The sequence below is a fragment of the Hirundo rustica genome, chromosome 7, assembly GCF_015227805.2.
Source record: "Hirundo rustica isolate bHirRus1 chromosome 7, bHirRus1.pri.v3, whole genome shotgun sequence".
Taxonomy (NCBI): Eukaryota; Metazoa; Chordata; class Aves; order Passeriformes; family Hirundinidae; genus Hirundo; species Hirundo rustica.
The window spans coordinates 1038537-1063636 of NC_053456.1; the positions used below are offsets into that span (position 1 = coordinate 1038537).

At 49.6% G+C, this 25100-nt stretch overlaps 1 protein-coding gene across 1 annotated transcript in view; it reads right to left on the minus strand.

Moving 5' to 3' along the window:
• Nucleotides 1-17822: 17822 nt before the first annotated feature.
• The window catches only part of KCNJ3 (potassium inwardly rectifying channel subfamily J member 3), a 33118-nt gene continuing 25840 nt past the window's right edge, over nt 17823-25100 (minus strand). The window contains exon 3 of the mRNA XM_040070172.2: nt 17823-18445. Coding sequence (XP_039926106.1) covers nt 17859-18445 — 587 coding nt within the window. The 3' untranslated portion in view covers nt 17823-17858. The remainder of the gene's footprint in view (nt 18446-25100) is intronic.

Here is a 25100-nt window from a genome sequence, read left to right on the forward strand (position 1 = left end):
CAGTCCATGGGAAAGGCTTCTTGCACTGCGGGAAGGATTGCAGGCCACAGGAGTGTGAAAGATTGGAGTTTAGCTCATCACAGGGTGAGAAAACAGTGGGTTTGGGTTTTAATATGGAATTGAATGGGAGCAAGATGGAGGATTTGGGGCGTTGTCTCCTGCTTCTTCTTTCCTCTTCCCTCACTCCGTTTTCAGCAGTGACGGTGGCACAAAGCAGTTTAAAGAGATTGGGTCAGAGTAGGGGTGACCTGTTTAGTATAAGTGATAGGTATTAGCAAATATTGATAAATAAAGAACATGTAACAATTAATATAAAAGATAACGACAGCCCCGTGCGAGAAGGAGTCACCAGATGCCCGAGCAGCTGCACAGACCTTTGTTGGGCACTGAGAGAATTGTAAGATAAGAAACAATAAACAAAGCGCTCAACCTTGAAAAATCAGAACCTGAAGACTCCGTCTCTTTCTTGCGTTTGGCTCAGAGCTTTGCGGAGGGCGAAAAGACTCTAAAACCACCTGAATGTTGGAGAAAAACCCGAGAGCCAGGCAGAGGGAAGCGCTGCCAGCAGGGACAGGCTGGGGCTGTGCCTCAATTAGCACTCCAAGCTATGCTAATGAGGCAATTAATGGGATCTCGCCAAGGAAAAAGCGATGATGGATCAAATCCCGACCAAAGGGAGATTGCTCTGCTGGATGACGGCAAAGCTTCGTGTCCAGGTGGGAACCTGGACAGGCCCGGGGTGCTCCGGTTAAAGGAAAACCGCCCGGATCTGTTCCCTCCTGGAAAATGCGGCCTCCCTTGCTCTCCCCAGCGGCTGCTGAGCCGGGCTTAGCACTGGCCGATGTTTTAGGCCTGGCCTTGGCTCTCCGGCTCTGGCATTGGTGACACCCCGTGCAAACGGTGACGGGATCGTCGGGGATGTCCTGCTCCTTAACCGGATCCCACCGACGGCGGGGAAAGCAGGGAGAACACGGATTCTCCCAGCCCAGGAAAATGTGTTTGCTGCGCTTCCCATGGCCCTGCGGATGTTTTACTGGTGCAGCCACAAGGAGGCTGAAGAGGACACTAGTGTTTAAATTACGGATAATCATTCCCGATAGGATTTGGGAGAGCTTTGGGAGGGTTCCCAACCCCTGGCAGTGCTCCAGGGCAGGCTGGACAGGGTTTGGAGCAGCCTGGGACAGTGGGAGGTGTCCCTGCCCATGGCACTCGATGGGCTTTAAGGCCCTTTCCAACCCAAACCATCCCAAGGTTTTAGGATTCTATGGAATGTGTATGGCTAAATTTTCCACTGCTTTTTTAAGATTTTGGTGGGACTGACCTCTAAGTCCATCTGGGGACTGAGAACAACACCTGGAGCAATCTCACCTCCATTTGCAGTTGTGTTGTCTCCTAAATTTCCTGAAATCTCGGGAAACATTTGAGGAGGAGGAGGAGCAAACCATCAGCAGTTGGTTTCCTTCCTCTGGAAGAGGATGGTGGGGCTGGAGGAAAAGGAGTGAAGGAAATCCCGGGGACCTGGTGCCCTGGGGATCCATTCCCTTTGGAAAACCAGTCTTCCCTGGGCCTCTGGAGCTGGGGATCGTTTCCCTGCTGGGATGGACTGCATGGCCAGGGTGGAAGAGATCACCTCACTCATCTCCCTGGGGAATTTGCAATTCCCAGTTTCTGGGAGGAAAGCCGCTGGAGTATTCCAAGGCCAGCACGTCCTGGATGCTCCACGCAGGATGTTCCTCCTCCACAGCCCCGGGAATGAGGGATTCCAGACAAGCCTTGGCGAGGTCCGAGGCTAATGGAGGAGTGAGATATGGGAAGTGCCAGGAGTTTAATTAAAGAGAGAACGATTCCCGCCCCTCAGCTCCTTTAAACCACGGCTCAGGAGGGTCTTCTCTCCTCACAGGTAATTATCCAAGCATTCCCTGCACGCATTCCCAAGGAAAAGCGGAGCGTGCTCGTCCATCACCGGGTTAATGCCGGCGTTGGTGATAAACGGGAACAAGGAGTTACCAGGGCGGAACGGGGCTGGGATCCTCTCAGCTCCCTCAGCGCAAGAGGAGCCTCTCCCTAGGCGACCCCGAGAGCTGCTTCAGAGCGGAAATCTCATAAAACAGCAAATAACCAATGATGAAATGTGATTAATTGGATAATTAATTACATCCCCATTCAAATAATTAAATAACCAGGCAATCTCTTCCCAGCGCAGGGAGGAAGAGCACAGATGAAAATCCAACGTTTCGCTGAGGCTTCCCTGGGTTCTGCCTCCATTCCCTGCCCGGGCTGGAGCTGGGGCGGGAGCTGGGGTCAGAGATGGGGCTGGAGCTGGGGCTGGAGCTGGGGTTGGAGCTGGGGCTGGAGCTGGGGCTGGGGCTGGAGCTGGGGCTGGAGCTGGGGTTGGAGCTGGGGCTGGAGCTGGGGCTGGAGCTGGGGCTGGAGCTGGGGTTGGAGCTGGGGCTGGGGCTGGAGCTGGGGCTGGAGCTGGGGCTGGAGCTGGGGTTGGAGCTGGGGTTGGAGCTGGGGCTGGAGCTGGGGCCGGAGCTGGGGCTGGAGCTGGGGTCAGAGCTGGGGCTGGGGCTGGGGCTGGAGCTGGAGCTGGGGCTGGGGCTGGAGCTGGAGTCGGAGCTGGGGTCAGAGCTGGAGTTGGGGCTCACCCGGCTCAACCTCCTTGGGGGCGATGGACCTCCAGTGTCTGCGCCCTGAATCCTCAGGAAAGCGTCCGGAAAGGGAAAACCGGGCAGAGCGTGGCTGCTGCTCCTGGTGAGAGGAGTGAGAGATTTGTCTTTACAGACAAGCCCTGGGTCTGCTGATAGATAAAACCAGCACTGAGAGATAAGAGAAACAACGGGAAGGATTCTGCCGATTGATGAATGGAAAAGAAGAAATTTGCCTTTACAAACAAACCGTAGGGCTGTTTATAAATGAAATTGAATGTTGAAAGATGAAAGCAACAATGGGGAAAACCCATAAATCCCATAACAATTAAAAATTAAGGGGGGTTTATACATTAAAAGGGGAACCTTAGGTCTTAAGCACTTTGGGAAGTCTGTGCCTCTCAAGTCCCTCAGCCAATGGGGAAAGAGAGAGGGAAATGCGGCCGGGAAATTGGGATAAAAAGGAGGCAGCGTCCTCCGAAAAACTGAGAGACCCCAGGGGAAATGCCCCATGGCCTCTCCCTTTATTGGAATAAAGCAGAAGGACTCCTCTGTCTCCTTTTTGGACACAAACCTCTGGTGCTCGTGGATTAATTTTCCTGAGACGGGCAAAGAGCACCTGGAAGCCGTGCCAGAGCCTTCGGCTTCGGCCAGAGCAGAGCCCAGAGCGCTCCAGGAGGGAAGAATTCCCTGTGCTGGCAGCGTTAACCACACACGGCTCGCTCTGTGTCCTTCTCCTCCCGGCTTGGGGCAGGAAAAGACAATTTAAGGGGGAGAGAAAGCCCAATTTAAGGTGCACCAAAAAAAAAAAAAAAAAAAAAAAAAAAAAAATAAGGGGTGGAGAAAGCTCAATTAAAGGGGCAGAAATAGCCCAATTAATGATGCACAAAAAAACAAACAAACAAAAAAAAACCCACAAAAAACACCAAACCAAACCAAACAACAACAACAACAACAAAACAGAAAAAACCCCCCCAAATTTATAAACAAAAAAAACCCAAAAATATTTAAGTGGCAGAGAAAGCCCAATTAAAGGGGCAGAAATATCCCCATTAATGGTGCACAAAAAACCCCAACTGACCAAACAAAAAAACTAAATTAACCAAACCAAACAAAAAAAAAATTAAGAGGCACAGAAAGCCCAATTTAAGGTGCACAAAAAAAAAAAAAAAAAAAAAGGGCAATTTAAGGGGCAGAAAAAACCCAATTAAAGGTGCACAAAAAGCCCAATTAAAGGGGCAAAAAAAAGCCTGAATACAGGTGCACAAAAAGCCCAGTCGAAGGTGGACAAAAAACTCAATTTAAGATGCACAAAAAGCCCAATTTAAGGTGCACAAAAAAGCGCAATTAAAGGTGCACAAAAAAGCCCAATTAAAGGTGCACAATAAGCCCAATTAAAGGTGCACCAAAAACCCAATTAAAGGGGCACAAAAAGCCTGAATACAGGTGCACAAAAAGCCAATTTAAGATGCACAAAAAGCCCAATTTAAGGTGCACAAAAAGCCCAATTTAAGGTGCACAAAAAGCCCAATTTAAGGTGCACAAAGCCCAATTTCAGGAGCACCAAAATCCCAGTTCCAGGTACCTTCAAGCACGGCCGGGATGTTCCCTTCCCTGCCCGAGGAGGGAGCGGAAGGAGATGGGTTTATCGTCTCTTCCCAGCCAATCCAGTCTGGGATGCGATGGCAAAAAGGGTCCTTAAACCCTGCAGCTGCACCCCTGGGTGGAGGGGCTGGGATGGGATGGGATGGGATGGGATGGGATGGGATGGGATGGGATGGGATGGGATGGGATGGGATGGGATGGGATGGGATGGGATGGGATGGGATGGGATGGGATGGGATGGGATCCATGGGATGGGATGGGATGGGATCAATGGGATGGGATGGGATGGGATGGGATGGGATGGGATGGGATGGGATGGGATGGGATGGGATGGGATGGGATGGGATGGGATCCATGGGATGGGATGGGATGGGATGGGATCCCCCAGGTTCTCCCCCAGCTCCTCCCCACGTGTCCAGCGGGATCCTCAGCATCCCAGTCCCTGCAGCTCTGGGCTCTCCAGCCCGGGCAGAGCTGTTCCGGGGGGCTGCAGCTCCACATCCCGACCCCTGTGGCCCCAGGAACCCCATCCCAGCCTGGGGGGGGCTGCAGCTCCAGGAGAACCCACCCTGGGAGCACCTGGATCCCAGTCCCGGGGTTTGGAGGCCCCGGATGCGGCGGCTCCTGCCCCGATCCCGCAGCTCTGGAGGAGCAGGGATATATTTAGAGTGGGAACAATCTGCATTATGAATGGGGGAGTGCGTCACGCCAGCCCTACACGGAAAGGCACTCGCAGAGCTGCTCTCCAGGCAGTGGCTTTCCAAGGGAACGGGACTTTGTTCCTCTTTCCACGCTTCATCCATACCCAAAGCCGCTCCTTTCTGGAGGTGAAAACCTTTTCTGCTCATCCGTAGATAACGAGGGACAGGGTTATAAATACCTGATGGTATTTAGATCTTCCACAAGCTCCCGGTTCAGCTGTTCTTACGGCTTGGATTTCCTCCTGCCAGCCCCATCCCAGCCTGTTGTCCCTGGAGAAGGGGATGTGATTAATTAATAACTCGTCAGCGCTAACGGAGCGCCCAGAAGGTTGTTTAATTTGTGTGTCCGCGCCGAGGGGCGGCGAGGAGAAGGGTGAACGGCTGAGTCACTCAGGAATATTTCATGGAGCAGAATGAAGTTAGGGCCCGGCAGGAAAAGGGATGTCAGGAGAACTGGGAACCCCTCCCCTGCCTGGATCCAAAGGCGGAATTCACAAACCAGCTTCCCACAGCAGGGCGTGGAGAGGAAAGAGCAGGAACGGCATCTTCGGGGCCTTTCCCAGCCCAAACCATTCCGAGATTCCCAGTGATGGATTCCACGGGGGATGATTTGTTCCAGGACACTCTGTTAGGAAAATGAATCCACGCACACCAGAGGTTTATGTCCAAACAGGAGACAGAGGAGTCCTTTTGCTTTATTCCAATAAAGGGAGAGGCCGTGGGGCATTTCCCCTGGGGTCTCTCAGTTTTTCAGAGGACGCTGCCTCCTTTTTATCCCAATTTCCCGGCCGCATTTCCCTCTCTCTTTCCCCATTGGCTGAGGGACTTGAGAGGCACAGACTTCCTGAAATGCCCAAGATTCCCCTTTAATGTATAACCCCCTTAATTTTTAATTGTTATGGGATTTATGGGGTTTCCCCATTGTTACTTTCCTCTTTCGATATCCAATTTCATTAATAAACAGCCCTAGGGTTTGTTTGTAATGGCAAATTTCTTCTTTTCCATCCATCAATCAGTAGAATCCTTCCCATTGTTTCTCTTATCTCTCAGTGCTGGTTTTATCTACCAGCAGAACCAGGGCTTGTCTGTGAAGACAAATCTCTCATTCCTCTCACCTCTGAGGGCAAAGATGTGCCCGGGCTGCTGGTGCAGACCTTGGATGCAGGCTCTCCTTGTCCCGAGATGCCACAGGGCCCAGGAATCCCTGCCGGGATGGGGACGGCCCTGCGTCACCAGGAGGTCACGGATACGGGCTCTGGTCCTGCCCACACTCAGCCAGAAAACACCCACAGGTCTCTTTCCACCTCCCTCCTTTTCCACCCCTTTGGATGGGATGTTGTGGGGGTTTTTATCTTCTTTTCATCTGTTAGAGCCAGGATTAAATGCTCGAGAGCTGCAGGTTCATGTTTGGACTCTGATGTTTATTGATTCTTATCTGTGTTACAGTCTCACAAACCGTGAATTCTGCTAAAAAAGTAGAAATTGGCTCTGTCTCTATCTCTTTCCAAGATCTTTTAAGCACAAACTGTCCAATTATGAGATGACACCTAAATTATTTTTACCTTTAACCCAATAACCGACCACCCGTGGTCTGCAATGTGGATTTTTCTCTCCAATCACAAAATCCCACCCAGACCTGTGAAGAAGAAGGTGAAAAAGAAGGACTCAGCCTCTGCCCTAAATCCTGCATCTGGCTTTATCTCTATTCCTGTATCCTAAACCCTTCAGCTCTGAGTTTTGCCCCCTGTGACATCACACCCTTCTATCCAAACCCCACAGCCACAATCCCAGCGCTGTCACTCCATTTTGGGAGCTGTTCCACGGCCTCAGGTCAGTGCAGCGTTTGCTGGGGGGTCAGCGCCTGTGGGCACAGGAACTCTGGAATTCTCCGTGCCCGGGGTTCCAGCAGGTGATGGGTGGTGGAGAGGAAAATTGGGATTTTTTTTTTTTTTTTCTGGGTGTACAGGGCTATTATCCTTTAAATTAAAAACAGCCAGTTCCAGCTAATGAGCTCCACCCCATGTGCAAGATGAACTCCTGCTAGACGGAGAGCTCCGGTTAATCCAGTAATTATCAAACGAAGGGAATTATTCCTAACAGCCTGTAATTTGGTGGTCAGGCAGATAATTGCCATCCCTGCGCAAAGCAGGGAAAATCCGCCCTGCTGGAAATCAGCTCTGGCCTCCAGGGCTGAGGGCAGCGGCTCCTCCGCATCCCTGCCTGCCCTGGAGAGCTCTGGGAATGTCTGGAGCTGACCCCCAGCGCTGAGCCCTGCAGAGCCTGAAACTCCCCCGGAGCTCCTTTGCTCCAGGCTCAGCCCCTTCCCAGCTCCCTCAGGAATTCTCCAGCCCCTTTTTCCCCCTCACATTTTCTCCCAGTTTTTGATTTTCCCCTCATAGCAATGGAGACACTGAGGGGCTGGAGCATGGCCAGGGAAGGGAAGGGAGCTGGGAAAGGGCTGGAGAATTCCTGAGGGAGCTGGGAAGGGGCTGGAGAATTCCTGAGGGAGCTGGGAAGGGGCTGGAGAATTCCTGAGGGAGCTGGGAAGGGGCTGGAGAATTCCTGAGGGAGCTGGGAAAGGGCTGGAGAATTCCTGAGGGAGCTGGGAAAGGGGCTGGAGAATTCCTGAGGGAGCTGGGAAAGGGGCTGGAGAATTCCTGAGGGAGCTGGGAAAGGGGCTGGAGAATTCCTGAGGGAGCTGGGAAGGGGCTGGAGAATTCCTGAGGGAGCTGGGAAAGGGGCTGGAGAATTCCTGAGGGAGCTGGGAAGGGGCTGGAGAATTCCTGAGGGAGCTGGGAAAGGGCTGGAGAATTCCTGAGGGAGCTGGGAAGGGGCTGGAGAATTCCTGAGGGAGCTGGGAAGGGGCTGGAGAATTCCTGAGGGAGCTGGGAAGGGGCTCAGCCTGGAGAAAAGGAGGATGCAGAGGGATCTTTTCCCTCTCTGCAATTCCCTGACAGGAGGGGACAGCCGGGGGGATTTGGGATCTGCTCCAGGGAACAGGGACAGGAGGAGAGGGAACGGCCTCAGGCTGGGCCAGGGGAGCTCAGGGTGGATTTTGGGAACAATTCCTGTCCATCCCAGCAAATTCCCACCTTGCTCCCGGTGGGATTTACGTGTGAAGCCCAAGGAACCTGGGAGTGCAGAGCACAAACATTTCCTGCCCTTTTCCAGAAGGTTTCCATGGAATCCTGCCAGACCCGGCAGGTGCCATCCCTCCCCTCACCCTTCCCTGCCCACCTGCTCCAAGGTGTCAGCTCGGGCTAAAAAAAGCTCCTTAAATAAACATTCCCACCTGGGCCAGATGGAGCTGAGCTTCCCGGGGCCGGGAGGGATTTGGGAACCCTGGGATGGCACAGGGCACTGCCAGCCCTGCTCTGGGATGGATTTGGGAATCCTGGGATGGCACAGGGCACTGCCAGCCCTGCTCTGGGAGGGATTTGGGATCCCTGGGATGGATTTGGGATCCCTGGGATGGCACAGGGCACTGCCAGCCCTGCTCTGGGATGGATTTGGGAATCCTGGGATGGATTTGGGAACCCCGGGATGGCACAGGGCGGGGGGTGACAGCAGAGCCACCGCCGAGCTTTGAGGGACATTTTGGGGGAAGGAATTTGGATCCTTCCATCCCGGCTGGGCTGGGGGATGGAAGAAGCGCTTCCCAAGCCTCTGGAATGTGCTGCGGGAATCGCAGCCGCTCCTTTCCCGGCGAGGCTGTTTCCATGGCGACGGGCCGGGATCTCTGGCACCGGGAATGTCTCGGCTCCCAGCGCCGGGAATTCTGCTCCGCTCCTTTCCCCGTGCACAGGCAGCGTGGGACAAGGGCTGGGAATAATCCCGGAGCTCCGGAATTTTCCTCTCACACGCCCCGGCCGTTGGCTCACGAGAGAACTGCAGGAATTTTGGATGGAGAACCTGGGGTTTCCTATGGAATATTCTGGGAGAGAGAGCTGGGAATGTTCCCCTGGAGAAGGGAAGGATCCAGGCAGAGCTCAGAGCTCCTGGAGGGGCTCCAGGAGAGCTGGAGAGGGGCTGGGGACAAGGAATGGAGGGACAGGACACAGGGAATGGCTCCCACTGCCAGAGGGCAGGGATGGGTGGGAGACTGGGAACTGGGAATTCCTGCCTGGGAGGGCGGGGAGGCCCTGGCACAGGTTGTTCCATGGATCTCCCATCCCTGGGGGAGTTCCAGGCCGGGCTGGAGCAGCCTGGGGCAGTGGGAGGTGTCCCTGCCGTGGCAGGGGTGGGATGGGGTTAAAGATCCTTCCCAACCCGAACCGTTCATGGATTCATCCATTTTCCCAGCGCCAGAAATCCCTGATCCCTCCAGCCGCGGATCCCTGCGGCCGTTCCTGTTGGGTGGAAAAATCTGTGGAAAATTCTGTGGAAAATTCTGTGGAAAATCCTAGGGAGAGCTGAAACTTTTTGAGAAAATCTTTTGCTGCTGAACCCTCACCGCGAATTCCTTCTTCCCTGGAGTGCACACAAAACCATGGAAACCCAAATCTGGGCTGCCAGACCCAGCCTGGATTTGGGATCCTGCCGAGCCCCAAAAAACCATCGATCCCTGTCCTGTGGGACAGAGGGATGCGGGATGGAGGGAACAGCAGGACAGAAACCCTGGGATTATGGGACAGGGAAGCAGGAGGAAGGAAAAACTGGGACACAACGCTGGGAGAAGCAGCAAATCCCCTTCCCAAACCCCCTATTCCCTAATCAGAGCCGGCTCTCAGCCCCGGACCGCCGCGGATTCCAATTATCCGGCGGATTTAATCACGGAATTCCGGAGCCCTGGGTGGAGGGGACCTTCCAGCGGCGCTGCCCTCGTGCTGCTTTTCCCTCTTTTCCCGGGGCTCTCCGGGATGCGGGCAGCTCCGTCTCCATAGGAACGGCTCCCGGGCTCCGCCGCAGCCGCTCCTCCGGGGATCCGCCGCCGGCGCGGAATTCCCGGCGGCGGCGGGAGGAGGCGAAAGCGAGGGATGAGGAAGGAGCAGTCGGGAAAATCCCAAATGTGCAGGTCCGGGGGTTGTTTTTGGCCTGGCAGGGAAAGGGAAAGGAGGAGGAATGTCGTGGGTTCCGTGGGTTTAATCGGCATTTTGTGCGCGTGGAGGAATGGGAGGGCTTAAAGCGCCTTTGAACCCCAAAATTGGGTGGGATAACCGGGGCTGGGAGGAAAATGAAGGAATTTTGATTTATTTAGGATCACCTCCCCGCTGTCGGTGCTTTCCCCTCCCCGAGGACGAAACCCGAACGTTCCTCGGGTGAAATCCTCGATTTTTGGTGTATTTGTTATTATTTCGGGTCGGTTGTCCCGTGGGCTGCCTGGGGAACGAATTCCTGCTGGAATTCCGGGCGGATTCGCGAAGGAATGGTGTCAATTCCCGCCCCATTCCCAGCAGGGGCTGTCCTGAGCCGTGATTCCGGAGGGAGTGGGATCTCCTGGGGAAGCCCACGGCCGTTCCCGCCTTTATTCCTCCCTTGGGAGCAGATTCCACGCGAACACGCGTTCCTTTGGCTGGAATCCCGAGGATATTCCAAAGGGTCACCTGCCTGCGCTTTGGGCTGGATTCCTCCTTTTTTAGTGCGCGATTTGGCAAGTGCTGGAAATTCTGCTCGGTGCTCGTGCAGCCTCTGCTTCCAGAATATTCCGGAAAAAGCCTGGAATGCCGTGTGGGAAGCGTCGTAAAGAAACAGAATCCCTCCTGAGCAGCAGCAGGAAAAGAGGAATAAAACCCAGGAAATCTGTACTGCTGGAAGTGACAAAATAAAATAAAATAAAATAAAAAATTAAAAATAAAATAAAATAATAAAATAAAATAAAAATAAAAATAAAAATAAAAAAATAAAATAATAAAATAAAAAGAAAAAATAAAAAAGAAAAAATATTTTAAAAATAAAAATAAAAATTATAAAATAAAATAATAAAATAAAAATAAAAAATTAAAATATAATAAAATAATAAAATAAAAACAAAATAAAAAATAAAAATTATCAAATAAAATAAAAAATAAAAAAATAAAATAAAATAAAATAAAATAAAATAAAATAAAATAAAATAAAATAAAATAAAATAAAATAAAATAAAATAAAATAAAATAAAAGCACCTTTCCAAAGCATGGTCTCCTACTGGAAGCAGGGTTTTCCATCAGATTCTCAGGATTTGGCAGGAATGTCTAACCTACACCTTCTGTGATAATATATGCTGTATTATTTTTATCATACATTTATTTTATATATTCTATAAATTATTAATATATCTCATTATACATTTACTGATATATTTTATTACATATTCATTAATACAGTCTATGATATATTTCTTTTTCTATATATTTATGACATATGATACATTTGTTATATATATTATTAGAGATATTTTATATTATCTATCTTTCATTATGTATTGAATGATATGTTTCATCATACATTTACTGATATATTTTATTATATATTAATATTTATATTAATATATTATATTATATTATATTATATTATATTATATTATATTATATTATATTATATTATATTATATTATATTATATTATATTATATTATATTATTATAATAATAAATCTATGGTCTATGTCTTTAGATCTATTTATTATCTACTATTGTATCTTTATTATCTATTATTCTCTATATTTTATTCTTTCTATTCCTATTCCTCATCCTGGATTTTATCCCAGCCACGGGAGAATTTGGGTTTTTATCCCCGGTGCTGCTGGAGCTCCTTTTCCTGCAGGGAAGCAGAGCCTGGAGCATTCCCAGGGGAAAAGTGTCCATGGAAAGTTCCAGGCTCATCCCTGCCTCCATTCCCAAATTTTCCTGCCTTTTCCTGGGGCCGGGGATCCGCATCCCAAGGCCCCAAAACATCGGAGCAGGGAATAAATACAACAGTTTGGGAATAGGATTATGTCTTTATTTATTTGATTAATTAATTTTTAAAAAAATATTAATATTATTATCATTATTATTACTATTAATAATAATAATAATAATAATATCATCATCTCTATTCTTAACAATATTAATTTTATAGTATTGTATTGTTATGGTATTATTACCATATTTATGTTGTGATATCTATTCTATTATCTATTTATTATTAACAAAATACATTTACATCTATGTTTATATTGTTGTCATGGTGTTTATATTTATATATTTAATATCAATTTTTATATATTTACATATTTATGTTTATATATTTCATATAGATATTTATATTATATTTATAATTATATTTATAATTATATTTATAGTTATAATTATATTTATGTTTACATTTACGGTATATCTATATCTATATCTATATCTATATCTATTTATATTTGTCTATTTCATATAGTTATTTATATTTATATTTGTATACTTCATTTTATATTTATATTTATATTTATATTTATATTTATATTTATATTTATATTTGTATTTGTATTTGTATTTATATTTATATTTCTCCCCGAGTGCTGGTGCCCAGCACTAAAATTTCCACCCAACCCCCGAATCTGACACTAAATTTCCATTCAAACTGCTCTGGCAGGGACCTGACGGCTCCTGGAGATTCCTGGGGCTGGATTTGGAAGATAACAATGAAAATTCCCACTTTTCCATGGACAGGGAAAGGCCTTTCCTAAAGGACTATAAACACCTTGAAACGCCGCTCAACCCAACCCAGTTTGTTTTTTTTTTGCTGCTTTTTAGAGAGAAAAAAAATCTTTTTCGATTTTCACCAGGCCCCAAAGGTGAGAGAAGGAAACCTAAAACTTTATTATTGATAATTTTATTGTTGATAATTTTATTAAAGTGACAAAAGGGGGGGGACAAGTGACAAGCGCCTTAAACCCGCCCCATTTTGGGGCAGTTTAACAAAGCTGGAGGTAAAGCCGAGCTCTGCAGCCTTAATCCAAGACTTGGTTCCACTGCAGAACTCAAACCAAACGCGAACATTAATCCGGAGAGACGCTGAATGCCCAAAAACGCTTTTATTTCTTTTACTTCTCTTATTTTAATTGAAATATTTACAATTTCCGGGAGAACCCAAGCGGGAATTCAGCAGGAGAGAACACAGACCGGCTGCGCCATCGATCAATCGATCAATCAATCATCGTTAATTACAGTTCTTCTTAATGAGCAGAAGAAAGGGCCGGGCTCAGATGTTTACCGATTAATTAAAAATTAAGTGAGCACACCGTAAAAATGAAATATGAACTAAATAAATATGGAATAAATAAATACGGATGGGTGGCTGTGTTTGTGCCTCAATCCCGGCCACAAACCTCGGGAATTCTGCATCCAGCAGGGATGGATTTTAAATCCTGCAACCCCGGCCCCTCCAGCACCCAGACTGGGCTTTACCACGGCAACAATTCCCCGAATATTTGCTTTTTTTGGCCCGTTTTCATTCAAAAATCAGAATTTTCCAGGTAATCCCAAACCGGATTTAGTGAGGGTCCTTTTCCAGTTTTTGCCCCACTTCCATGGGGGTTTTGGAGGGTTTTTGTCCCGGCTCCAGCTCTTCTCCCTGGAATGTTTTGATGAATGAATTTGATTTGTGGAGATGCCCCCGGGGGACCCCAAATTGCGCCTGGGCTGCTGTGCCAGAGTCGGGAAATACAGCGGAATAAAATGGGAGGGGAGGGGAAAAAGAGAAAACGGGGAAAAAAGAGAATAGAAAATGAAAAATATAGCGGAGAAAATAGAATGGAATGGAATGGAATGGAATAGAATAGAATAGAATAGAATAGAATAGAACAGAATAGAATAGAATAGAATAGAATAGAATAGAATAGAATAGAATAGAATAGAATAAGAAATTAAAATCAGAATAGAATTAAAATTGGAATAGAGTTAATATAGACTAGATCAAGAATAAGAATAGGAAATAGAATATATTAGGAAGGGAATAAGAATAAAAATAGCTTAAGAATAAGAATAGGAAACAGAGTAGGAGAATCAGAATAAAGTAGGATAAAAAATGGAATAAAATAGAGCAGAATTAGAATGGAATAGGAATAAAAAATAGACTAAAGAATAGGATAAAGGATAGAATAGTAATGGGTTGAGAATAATAATAGAATAAAGAAAAATAAATTAGAATAAGAATAGGGATAGGAATAGGAATAGGAATAGGAATAGGAATAGGAATAAGAGTAAGAATAAGAATAAGAATAAGAGTAAGAATAAGAATAAGAAAAAACAATAGAATAGAGTAAGAAAATAATAAGAATAAGATGAGGATAAACCATGGAAAGGAACGCAGGGGATTGTCCAAAGTCCTCGGGAATACAGTGACAGTCCCGCACTGACATTTCCAGGGAATCTGGTGGCTGAGCCAGCTCCAGCAGTGCCGGGATTCCGAGTGCTTGCTCCATGCCAGCGCCTATAAAATCCCACTTCTGTCCTCAAAACCCATCAGCTCTGCTATTAATTATCCAGCAGCGCTGGCACGGCTGCAGGGCGGGCCAGGAGCCAGAGGTGCCCGTCCCTGGGTGTTCCTCTGCCCACACCTGGCCACGCTGGGAGCACCGGGATGCGATCCCGGGGGTTTCACCCATGGAATGGCACCGGGAGCCCTGCCCTGGCTGCTGCTGGGAGGGAGCTCGGCTGGGACCCCGGGCACGGAGAATTCCAGAGTTTCTGTGCCCACAGGCGCTGACCCCCCAGCAAACGCTGCACTGACCTGAGGCCGTGGAACAGCTCCCAAAATGGAGTGACAGCGCTGGGATTGTGGCTGTGGGGTTTGGATAGAAGGGTGTGATGTCACAGGGGGCAAAACTCAGAGCTGAAGGGTTTAGGATACAGGAATAGAGATAAAGCCAGATGCAGGATTTAGGGCAGAGGCTGAGTCCTTCTTTTTCACCTTCTTCTTCACGGGTCTGGGTGGGATTTTGTAACTGGAGAGAAAAATCCCCATTGCAGACCACGGGTGGTTGGTTATTGGGTTAAAGGTAAAAATAATTTAGGTGTCATCTCATAATTGGACAGTTTGTGCTTAAAAGGCCCTGGAAAGAGATAGAGACAGCCAATTTCTACTTTTTTATCCAGAACTCACAACCTTTGAGACTGTAACACCAATAAGAATCAATAAACATCTGAGTCCGGACACAAAATCCATCTCTTGAGCGTTTTATCCCGGCTCTGACAGAAAAGGAGATAAAAAGCTCCACCTTTCCTCCCCACCCTTCCCTCCATCCACCCCAAACCTCCTCCAGGAACCCTCCGGGAAGGCCCCAAACACAGCCCAGGGCGTCCATGGGCACCTCAAACCCCTGGGATTTGGGGAGGTGCTGCACCACCTCCAGGCCTCACCACAGCCTGGCTTGATCCCAAACCGGGTGGGCAAAGGAAACCCAAAGTCAGCCACAGAGGAACCAGCCCCAGCATTCCAACATCCATCCAACGTTTGAACCCCTCATTCTGAACCCCCCAGGGTGGCCTTCGGCTCAGAACAAGGTCCAACCTTGGTTTGACTACCAACAAAACCAAACCAAACCAAACACAACCAAACCAAACACAACCAAACCAAACACAACCAAACCAAACCAAACCAAACACAACCAAAGCAACCAAACCAAACCCAGCCAAACCAAACCAAACACAACCAAACCAAACCAAACCAAACCAAACCAAACACAACCACCCAAACGCAACCAAACCAAACCAAACAACAACCACCCAAACCAAACACAACCAAACCAACCAAACCAAACCAAACCAAACCAAACCAAACCACCCAAACCCAACCAAACCAAACCCAACCCAACCAAACCCAACACAACCAACCAACCAAACCAAACCAAACCAAACACAGAACCAAACCAAACACAACCAAACACAACCAAACCAAATACAACCAAACACAACCAAACCAACACAACCACCCAAACCCAACACAACCAACCAACCAAACCAAACCAAACCAAACCACAACCAAACCAACCAAACCAAACACAACCAAACCAAATACAACCAAACACAACCAAACCAAACACAACCACCCAAACCCAACCAAACCAAACCCAACCAAAACCCAACTACAACCAAACCAAACCAAATACAACCAAACCCAACCAAACCAAACCCAACTAAACCAAACCAAACCAAATACAACCCAACCAAACCAACCAAACCACCAAACCCCAACCAAACCAAACCAAACCCAACCAAACCCAACCAACACAATCAAACACAACCAAACCAAACACAACCAAACCAAACCCAGCCAAAACCAAACCAAACACAACCAAACCAAACCAAACCCACCAAACCAAACAAACCAAACCAAATACAACCATACTAAACCAAACCAAACTCAACAAACCCAACCAAACCAAACACAACCAAACCCAACTAAACCAAACCAAACCAAACTCAACCAAACACAACCAAACCAAACACAACCAAACCAACACAACCAAACCCAACTAAACCAAACCAAACCAAACTCAACCAAACACAACCAAACCAAACACAACCAAACCAAACACAACCAAACCAAACCCAGCCAAACCAAACACAACCAAACCAAACCAAATACAACCAGACTAAACCAAACCAAACTCAACCAAACCAAACCCAGCCAAACCAAACCAAACCAAATACAACCAGACTAAACCAAACCAAACTCAACCAAACCCAACCAAACCAAACACAACCCAACCAAACACAACCAAACCAAGCCCAACCAAATCCAAACCCAACCAAACCCAACCCAACCCAACCCAACCCAACCCAACCCAACCCAACCATACCAACCAAACCAAACACAACCAAACCAAGCCCAACCAAACCAAATCAAACCAAACCCAACCCAACCCAACCCAACCCAACCAAACCAAATCAAACAAAACCCAACCAAACCAAACACAACCAAACCAAACCCAACCCAACCCAACCAAAGCAAAGCAAAGCAAACCAAATCCAACCAAACCAAATTAACCAAACCAAGGTTTTCACCACAAAAAGCAGCAAGGAATGAGCCCCCAGCTTGGGACCACCCCCCCTGCCTGTCAGGGAATTCCAGTGGGATCGGGGGAATTGGGGCTCTGCTTTTGGGGTGCAGTTCCTCCAACAGGAGAGCCCCTGACATTCAGCTTTTCTCATGGCTGGCTGTTTCAGCAACGGGAGAAATCAGGCACATCCTGCTGATTTTCTTCCACATACAAACCGCAAAGATTTTATAAAAATGTTACTAATTGTTCCTAAAGTGTGAACTTGAGTCATTTATTTATCACTTTGCCCAGGCTTAAGAACACAAGTCTCTTCTCTAAACAAAGCCTGATGAAATACAGATTTATTTTTTTTCCCCCGGTGGCTTTGACACAGGGAACAACCCTCCCCTCCCAAAACAAAAACCCTGAAAGCAAATTAGAAACCAGCAGTGGATTTAAGGCGAGCAGATTTGGTGTGAGGAGTGAACTAAAACACCTCCTTGGAGGCCAAAAAAACCAAAACCAAACCACATGCAGCAAACAACTCGGGTGAGCAAATCACGACCTGCAGAAGGGGAAAAAAAAACCAACCCCAAACGCTTTCAACTCAAGTTCGACTTACCCTGCGAGTTCCCCGCTCCACGTTGTCCCTATTCCCGCGGGAATACAGGGGCGGGAGGGCCCCCGTGCGTGTTTTTTCGGGATACAGAGTATAAATACAGGAGGAGTCATGCCATGGACTAGATGCAGAGATTGCACACTATTATTGCATGCGCTGGGACCCCACCCGCCAAGGACGCGGCCCTTGCTCGGAATCCCGCGGGACGCTCCCGCCTCCCGGAGCGCCGCGTCCATCCCGGCTCCCCCCGCTCCATCCCGGCTCCCCCCGGTCCATCCCGGCTCCCGGGCGGCCCCGAGCCCCCGGCAGCCCCCCGCCGCCCCAGCCGCGTGGGATCCCGCCGGCGCCGGCGCGTTATGTGAAGCGGTCGGAGTTCATTTTGCGCAGTTTGGGCGGGAGGTTCCCCTCCATCCTGCCCCCGCCCCCCGAGAGCTTCTGCAGCTTGGGGGGCAGCTCCGCCACCGACTGGCTCATGGGATCCGACATCATCTTGGTGGTCTTGGAGCCCAGCTTCTCCTCGGAGTTGCCGGGCACCGAGCTGATGCGCTGGAGTTTCATGGGCAGGTCGCCCATGCTGTAGGCCTTCTCCGAGGTGGTGGAGCTCATCCTGAGCAGTTTTTTCGGGAAGTCGTCCCTCCCGGTGATTTTCTGCAGTTTTGAGGGCAGCTTTGTGCCCACCTCGTCGAGCCCATCCAGGCACTCCACGGAGTTGTTCCTCTCCTTGCTGTTGCTGACGGCGGGCGGGATCAGGGGCGAGGACATGAGGAGCATCTCCTCCTGCTCCTTCACGCTGTAGGGCGGGGTGGGCACCTCGAACGTGGCGTGGAACTGGGAATAATCCACCTTGAAGAACCCTTCCTCCAGGGAGATCACCGGGAAGAAGCGGTGGCCCCAGAGCACCTCGTCTTCCGTGTAGGACGTCCTGGCTTGGCACGTCATCCCTGCAAGGAGAAGGGAGGGAAAAGCTTCCACCAGTCCCAGGAAATTGGGAAATTGTCAATGGAAATCCTGGAGCAATCCCATTAAGTGGATTTTATGGGTTTAAAATGTATTTAAAAAAAAAATAAAAAATAAAAAGCATTGGCCCGCCCTTGTTTGGTGGAAAGGATGTGCCCAGGGGAGGTTTAGTTGGATAGTAGGGAAAATTCCCTCGTGGAAAGGGTTGTCCGAGGCAGAGGTGGAGTCCCCATTCCTGGAGGGATTTCAAAGCCCTGTGGATGCGGCACTGGGGGCCTGGGGCAGTGGCGCTGACCGGTGGTTGGACTTGATGGCCTTAAAGGTCTTTTCCAACCATAAGGATTGTGTGATTTTGGGATTCTACACCTGTTAAATCGTCATTCCCAAGGGGAAAGGAGCCAACAGCAGCGGAAGGGGCGGAACTGAGGAATTCCCACCTACATATTTGCTGGGAAAACCCTTCTTCTGACCCAGAGACGGGGCTCCTGAGAGGCGTTTCGAAAGGTTCAATTCCATTTTCAGTCTCATGAGAGGGGTGAGACGGTGCAGACGTTACAATTCACGCCATCACAATCAGAAACTAAACTATTTCCTAATTACAACACTTTTTAAGTGTTTTTTGGCCCATCAGCTTTTGCCACACCATGATGTAAATGCCTTAAAGCCAATAATCTGAAAATACCCCACGTGGGTTGGGTACAATGCATCTTTCACAGTTCCAATTCTCCAAAACACCCGCTCTGTTTTGCAAGGCCATCCTCTGAAACTCGTTCCCAGCTCCATCTCTCTCCCAGCAACGCCCGTCCCATCCCGTGGCCTTTCCGTTTCCATTTTATCTCAGGGTTCGCGCACGGATGCACAAAACCGTGTGAGCTTCCAGACAGAACAGAAATGGAAACGGATTTGAGAATCCCCCACGGATCCATTTCCCGCACATTTTCAGACCCTTTGAGAAGGTGCTGCTGCCAAAGGGACATCGGGGCTGCCTGAGAACCCTGGCACCGAAGCAGCAGGAGCTGTAAGGGCAAATGGGATCTGTCGGACCCTGAAGTGTTCCTCATTTATTCCATATTTCCCTCACATCCGCGAACGCACACAAAACCAGCACAAAACCCTCACCAGTGCATCCCAACCCAGCAGCAAGTCCTACAAAATACATTTATTCCTCCTCAAAGGCCTCGGCAGCAATCTGCTCCCGCATCCATCGCTGCCAGGCCGGGATCCAGCTCCAAAAGATCACCAGGGAATAAAATCCATGACTAAGAGACACAGCACTGCCCTTCCTCTTCCTCCCACTGCGGAGAAAATTCCCCTCAAGCACCAGACCTGGCCACCCTGGTGACCCCTGGGAATCAGAGGGAGATGAAGCTCACGGATTGCTGGAGGCTTCCAGAATAAATCCTTTTTTTTTTTTTTAATCATCATTATTATTATTTTTAACCACTCTCTGTAGAAATCTGTAAATAGAATTACGCAGCCATTTGCTCCTCACGCAGCCGAGTGGAAATGTGACATTTGGATTTCAGGAAGCTCCATCCACCTCTGCAAACACATCCCCTGCCTGCCTCGCCAGGAGCCAGGAGAAAAGGAGAGGAACTTGGGAAGGCACAGGAAAAACAGCAGCGAGGGCGAGTGGGACGGAGCGTGACACACAGCCAGGAAAATTCCAGCTTATCCCACTTCATGCTACTGCTGATGGAAGCAGCGCTGGCTTTGCTGCTGATCACAACGCAAACCCCTGCTTCCCAGTTTACCTCTTGGGAGGGAAATACAAATCCAGGGATTTTAGCACTGGATGGCCTCACACCTGCGGGAGCACACCCGGAGCCGTCCCACAGCCTCACCCAGGACGTGTTTTGTATTCCCCGTGAATTTTCACCCAGACCCCAGGTGCTGCTGTTTATGGAGTGGAGAGGAAGCAATCCCGTTCCTAAAGGATTCAGGAATAACCTGCAGTTCTGAGAGGAATGGCAACTTGAGTGTGTTCCTGTTCCAGCTGTGCCCTTCCCTCCGCAGCTGCTCAGGAGCAGCTCCAGCAGCAGATCCCAGAGCTTCCCCTCCGTGCCTCAGCCCTGGCTCCGACTGGGACCTCCCTGGGGACTGAATGTGGGATTCCACATCTGAAACCCCATCCACATCCAAATCCATATCCACACCTGTAACCCCACCTACACCTGCATCCACATCTGCATCCACATCCAAATCCGTATCCACATCCACATCTGAAACCCCATCCACATCTGCATCCCCACCCATATCCATATCCACACCTGCATCCCCATCCCCACCCACATCTGCATTCCTGCCTCCTTCTTCATCTGCATCCACATCCTCATCCCCTTCTGCATCCACATCTCCAGACCCAGATCCACCCACATTCCCATCCCAATTCCCATTCACAGATTTCCATATCCACATCTGCATTCCCATCCCTGTCAGCATTCCCATCCACATCCTCATCCTCTTCTGCATCCGCATCTCCAGACCCAGATCCATCCCCATTCCCACCCTAATTCCCACTCAAATTCCCATCCCAACCTGCATCTGCACCCTGTCAGCATCTGCATTCCCATCCCCATCTAAATTCCCACTGAAATTCACATCCCAGTCCCCATCCTCCTCCGCACCGACATTCCCATCCCCTGTCCCTTGTGCGTTCCCATCCCAGGCAATCCCCGGGCGATGTCCCAGGGGCTGTTTCCACCTCCTGCCCCCTGTTCCTGCCTCTCCCTGCAGGCTTCCCTAGGAGGAATTTTGTACCCAATTTGTTACCATGGAAAAATCTATCAGCAGAACCTCGGGAAAATCAGATCCTGTCTCATTCCCACATCAGCTCGTTGGAGGGAAAAATATTTGCAGGAATATAATTTGTCTTTCGAATCCATTTATCTCCTTCCCCAACAAACCCAAGGGCACAAATTATTTAAGAGCCTCCCAGGATGAAGAGCAGCAGCCAATATTCCCAACATTCTTGGGAATACGTGTCAGCCACCAGAGAGTGCTGAGAGGAGCAACCTTGGCCGGGACAAGAAATCAATTCCCAGCTTTTCTTTCCAGCTCTGCTGCGTTTTCCAGCTTTTCCTTTTGTGTCCCGTTCCCTCAGCACCGCCCCAGCCCCAGCTCTGAGCTCTCAGTGCCGCTCTGCTGTTCCACACTTGTATTCCAGCGGCAACAGAATCCCGGAATGGTTTGGGTAGGAAGGGATCTTAAATCCCACCCAGTGCCACCCCTGCCATGGCAGGGACACCTCCCACTGTCCCAGGCTGCTCCAGCCTGGCCCTGGGCACTGCCAGGGATCCAGGGGCAGCCACAGCTGCTCTGGGAATTCCATCCCAGGCAGGAATTCCCAGTTCCCAATCTCCCACCCATCCCTGCCCTCTGGCAGTGGGAGCCATTCCCTGTGTCCTGTCCCTCCATTCCTTGTCCCCAGCCCCTCTCCAGCTCTCCTGGAGCCCCTCCAGGAGCTCTGAGCTCTGCCTGGATCCTTCCCTGCTCCAGGGGAACATTCCCAGCTCTCCCAGCCTGGCTCCAAGGGGCTCCGTGCTACACCAGGACCCCACCACACCTCCATGAAAGCACCAGCCCCCCAATCCATGAGCATTTCCATGTTTTCCCACAGAAAGAGCGGGATCTGTTGCGCGCTCCCCACCTCTGCCAGCCCTCCTGACAACCACCCCGGGAATATTTCCCATTAATTTTGCTCAGGGATATCTCTCCCTCCCTCCCGGCTCCCAGTTTTCATTTCCTGCGGTTGGCATGGAAGGGTTTTTATTTTTCCATCTTTTTCCCCTCGGCAGGACCCGCCGCCCGCCCTGCCTCCGACGCCTCCGCCCCGATCGCGGCCCGCTCCCCTCTTCCCGAGCTCTCCCCACGGTTCACGTCCATTTGCAGGATGAATTCCCAGCTCTGGCTTGGAAGCAGACAGGCTGCCTGGCAGCGGAGTTATTTATGATGGAATTGAGCGGCCGCTTGTCAAAGGAAAAAGCTTCGGAGCGTTTTGTTCCCTGCTCCTGGCTCAGCCTCCCTCACCGAGGGCTCTGGGAGCCAGCAAAGCTCTGCCTGCGCACAAATCCCACCTGAACAGGCGCAGCAATGCACAGATCCCGGTAGGAATGTGTTGGAGCCCAGGGCATTCCTTTGGCTGCCCTGGAGGGTCAGGGACCTGGGCAGGGGGGTCTGGGACCCCAGCCCAGAGCCCAGAGAGACACTGGCTTTGATTTCAGTCCATGGGAAAAACTTCCTACACTGAGAGAGGGTTTACAGGCCACAAGAATGTGAGAAATAGTAGTTTAGCTTATCACAGGGTGAGAAAATAGTAATTTTATGTTCCTAGCATCGAAGTGAATGGGACAAGATGGAGAATCTGGGGCATTGTCTCCTTCTTCTTCTCCTTCTCCTTCCCTCACTCCATTTCAGCAGTGATGTGGGCACAAAGTAGTTAGTGAGGATTGGGTCAGAGTAAAGATGACCTTTTTAGTAATAGTGATAGACAGTGGTAAGAAATAGTAAATAAGAAATACGTAGTAATTAGTATAAAAGATAAGGACAGCCCAGCTCGGGGGGAGACGTGAGGAATCCATGCAGCTGCGAACATCTTGTCGGACTGAGAGAATTGTAAGATAAGAAACAATAAACGAAGTATGCAACGTTGAAAAATCTAAACCTGAGAACTCCGTCTCTTCCTTCGGCTGGGCTCGGAGCTGTGCAGGGGAGCAAAGGACCCTGAAACCACCTCAATGTCGGGGAAAGCCCCCGACAGGAATGTCCCAAAATATCCAACAAAATCCCTCCCCGTCGCGTCAAAAGCCGGGGATGCTTTTTATGCACGTGGGGAATCCAGAGGAGCTGTGGCTGCCCCATCCCTAAAAGTCCCCAAGGCCGCTCGGATGGGGCTTGGGGATAGTGGGAGGTGTCCCAGCCATCCAATTAAGGATGATCCTTAATTTCCCTTCCAATCCAAGCCATTCCACGCTCCTGTGACTCGCTGTCAGCCCAGCTCAGAGCTGCATCCCGGGATTAATGAGGGGGCAGATGGAGGCCAGAAAGAAAAAAAGCCGTAAATAAAGGCTTCGACTAATTCCACCCTCTAATAACCCTCCAATTACTTCCAAATTTCCAAAGGACCCAGATGGAGCCGGCTGTTTTTCTAGAGCTCATCATAAATTGCCTTGAAAAGAATCCCATCCCTGTTATTTATCCCGTTCGTTCCCGGGCTTGGCCGCTGCCCGGGAAATCACGGATCATTAATCAGCTTTTAGCCGCTCCCCCCCTGCCCTGGGAGAGGCCTCGGCAGCAATCCTGGCACCCAAAGGTTCCCTGGCTCTCCTCCCTCTCCAAAGGAATGCCAGAGATTTCGCCTTCAGCCGTTGGGATGCAGCCTGCTGGACACAGGGACGTTCTTCCCAACGGGGAAATGTTCACCTTCATCGGCGGGGAAAGAGGGAATTAATTGGGAATTAATTGGGAATTAATTGGGAATTACAGGGACGCGGCAGCAGGCGGTCCCGAGGGCCACAAAAAGGCATCTCTGTGTCCCAGGAGTGTGAGGGAGAGGAATCTCCTGGCCAAAATGCACAAATATCCTTCTTTTTGTCATGTTTCAATCTTTTTCCTTCGGAGCAGCTCCTGCCCTGCCGGTTAAAACCCCCGGAGCTGAGCCAGGGGCTTTGATCTGCCTTAAACCTGCAGCTCTGTCTGCAAAACCTCCGAAACGCCGGCTCAAAATCAATCACGCAGCAGAGTCTGACGAACTTCTGCTAATTGGGCTAATTCGGAATTGCAATTTGGGGCCCACGAAGGGAAGGGCAAAGGCTGATTAGCGCTGGAGATAAAAGCATAAAAACATACAAACATAAAAACATAAAAAAAATTTAAAAACCCATAAAAACATGAAACCATGAAAACATAAAAAACATAAAAAGATATAAATATACAAGTATACATACAAACATAAAAACATTAAAAAACCAAAAAAACCATAAAAACATTAAAAAATCATAAAGAGATACAAACATACAACGCTCACCCTCAGCTCCTGTAGGGCTGAGGGAGGAATCCTGAACAGGATTCCCGCAGCAGCCTCCCCCCCTGCCAGAGGAAATGAGGGAATCTTGGAACGCTTTGGGTCAGAGGGGAAATCGAGGATCAGCTCATTCCCAGCCCTGCCACGGGCACGGACACCTCCCACCACCCCAGGCTGCTCCAGCCCGGCCTGGGACACTTCCAGGGATCCAGGGGCGGCCACAGCTTCACTCCAAACCCCGGGACAGCAGCTGGTCCATCCCGTTTATCCAAGGAAAAGCGGGATACCCCGATGTTCCCATCCGGAGCGGCGACGGACGGCGGCGATCCGCCACCAGCCAGAACGTGGGGACACAAACCGGGGGTCAGCCCCCAAACCAGCAGCGTTTCAGCTCCCAGGGTCTCCCGGTGCTGCTGGATTTTTCCCGTGGAAGCTCAGCTGGCAGCCTGGGAAGCGCACAGAGCTCCAGCGCCTCCGGCTCCCCGGGAGCTGCAGCTCCCAGCTATTTTTGGCGTTAACGTTTCCCCAGCACCAGCGCAGAGGCCGGCCCTTGATTGAAGCGCTGATGGCTTGGAGCGCTCCAGAACGTTCTGGAAATTCCCAGTGCTCAGGGAGCT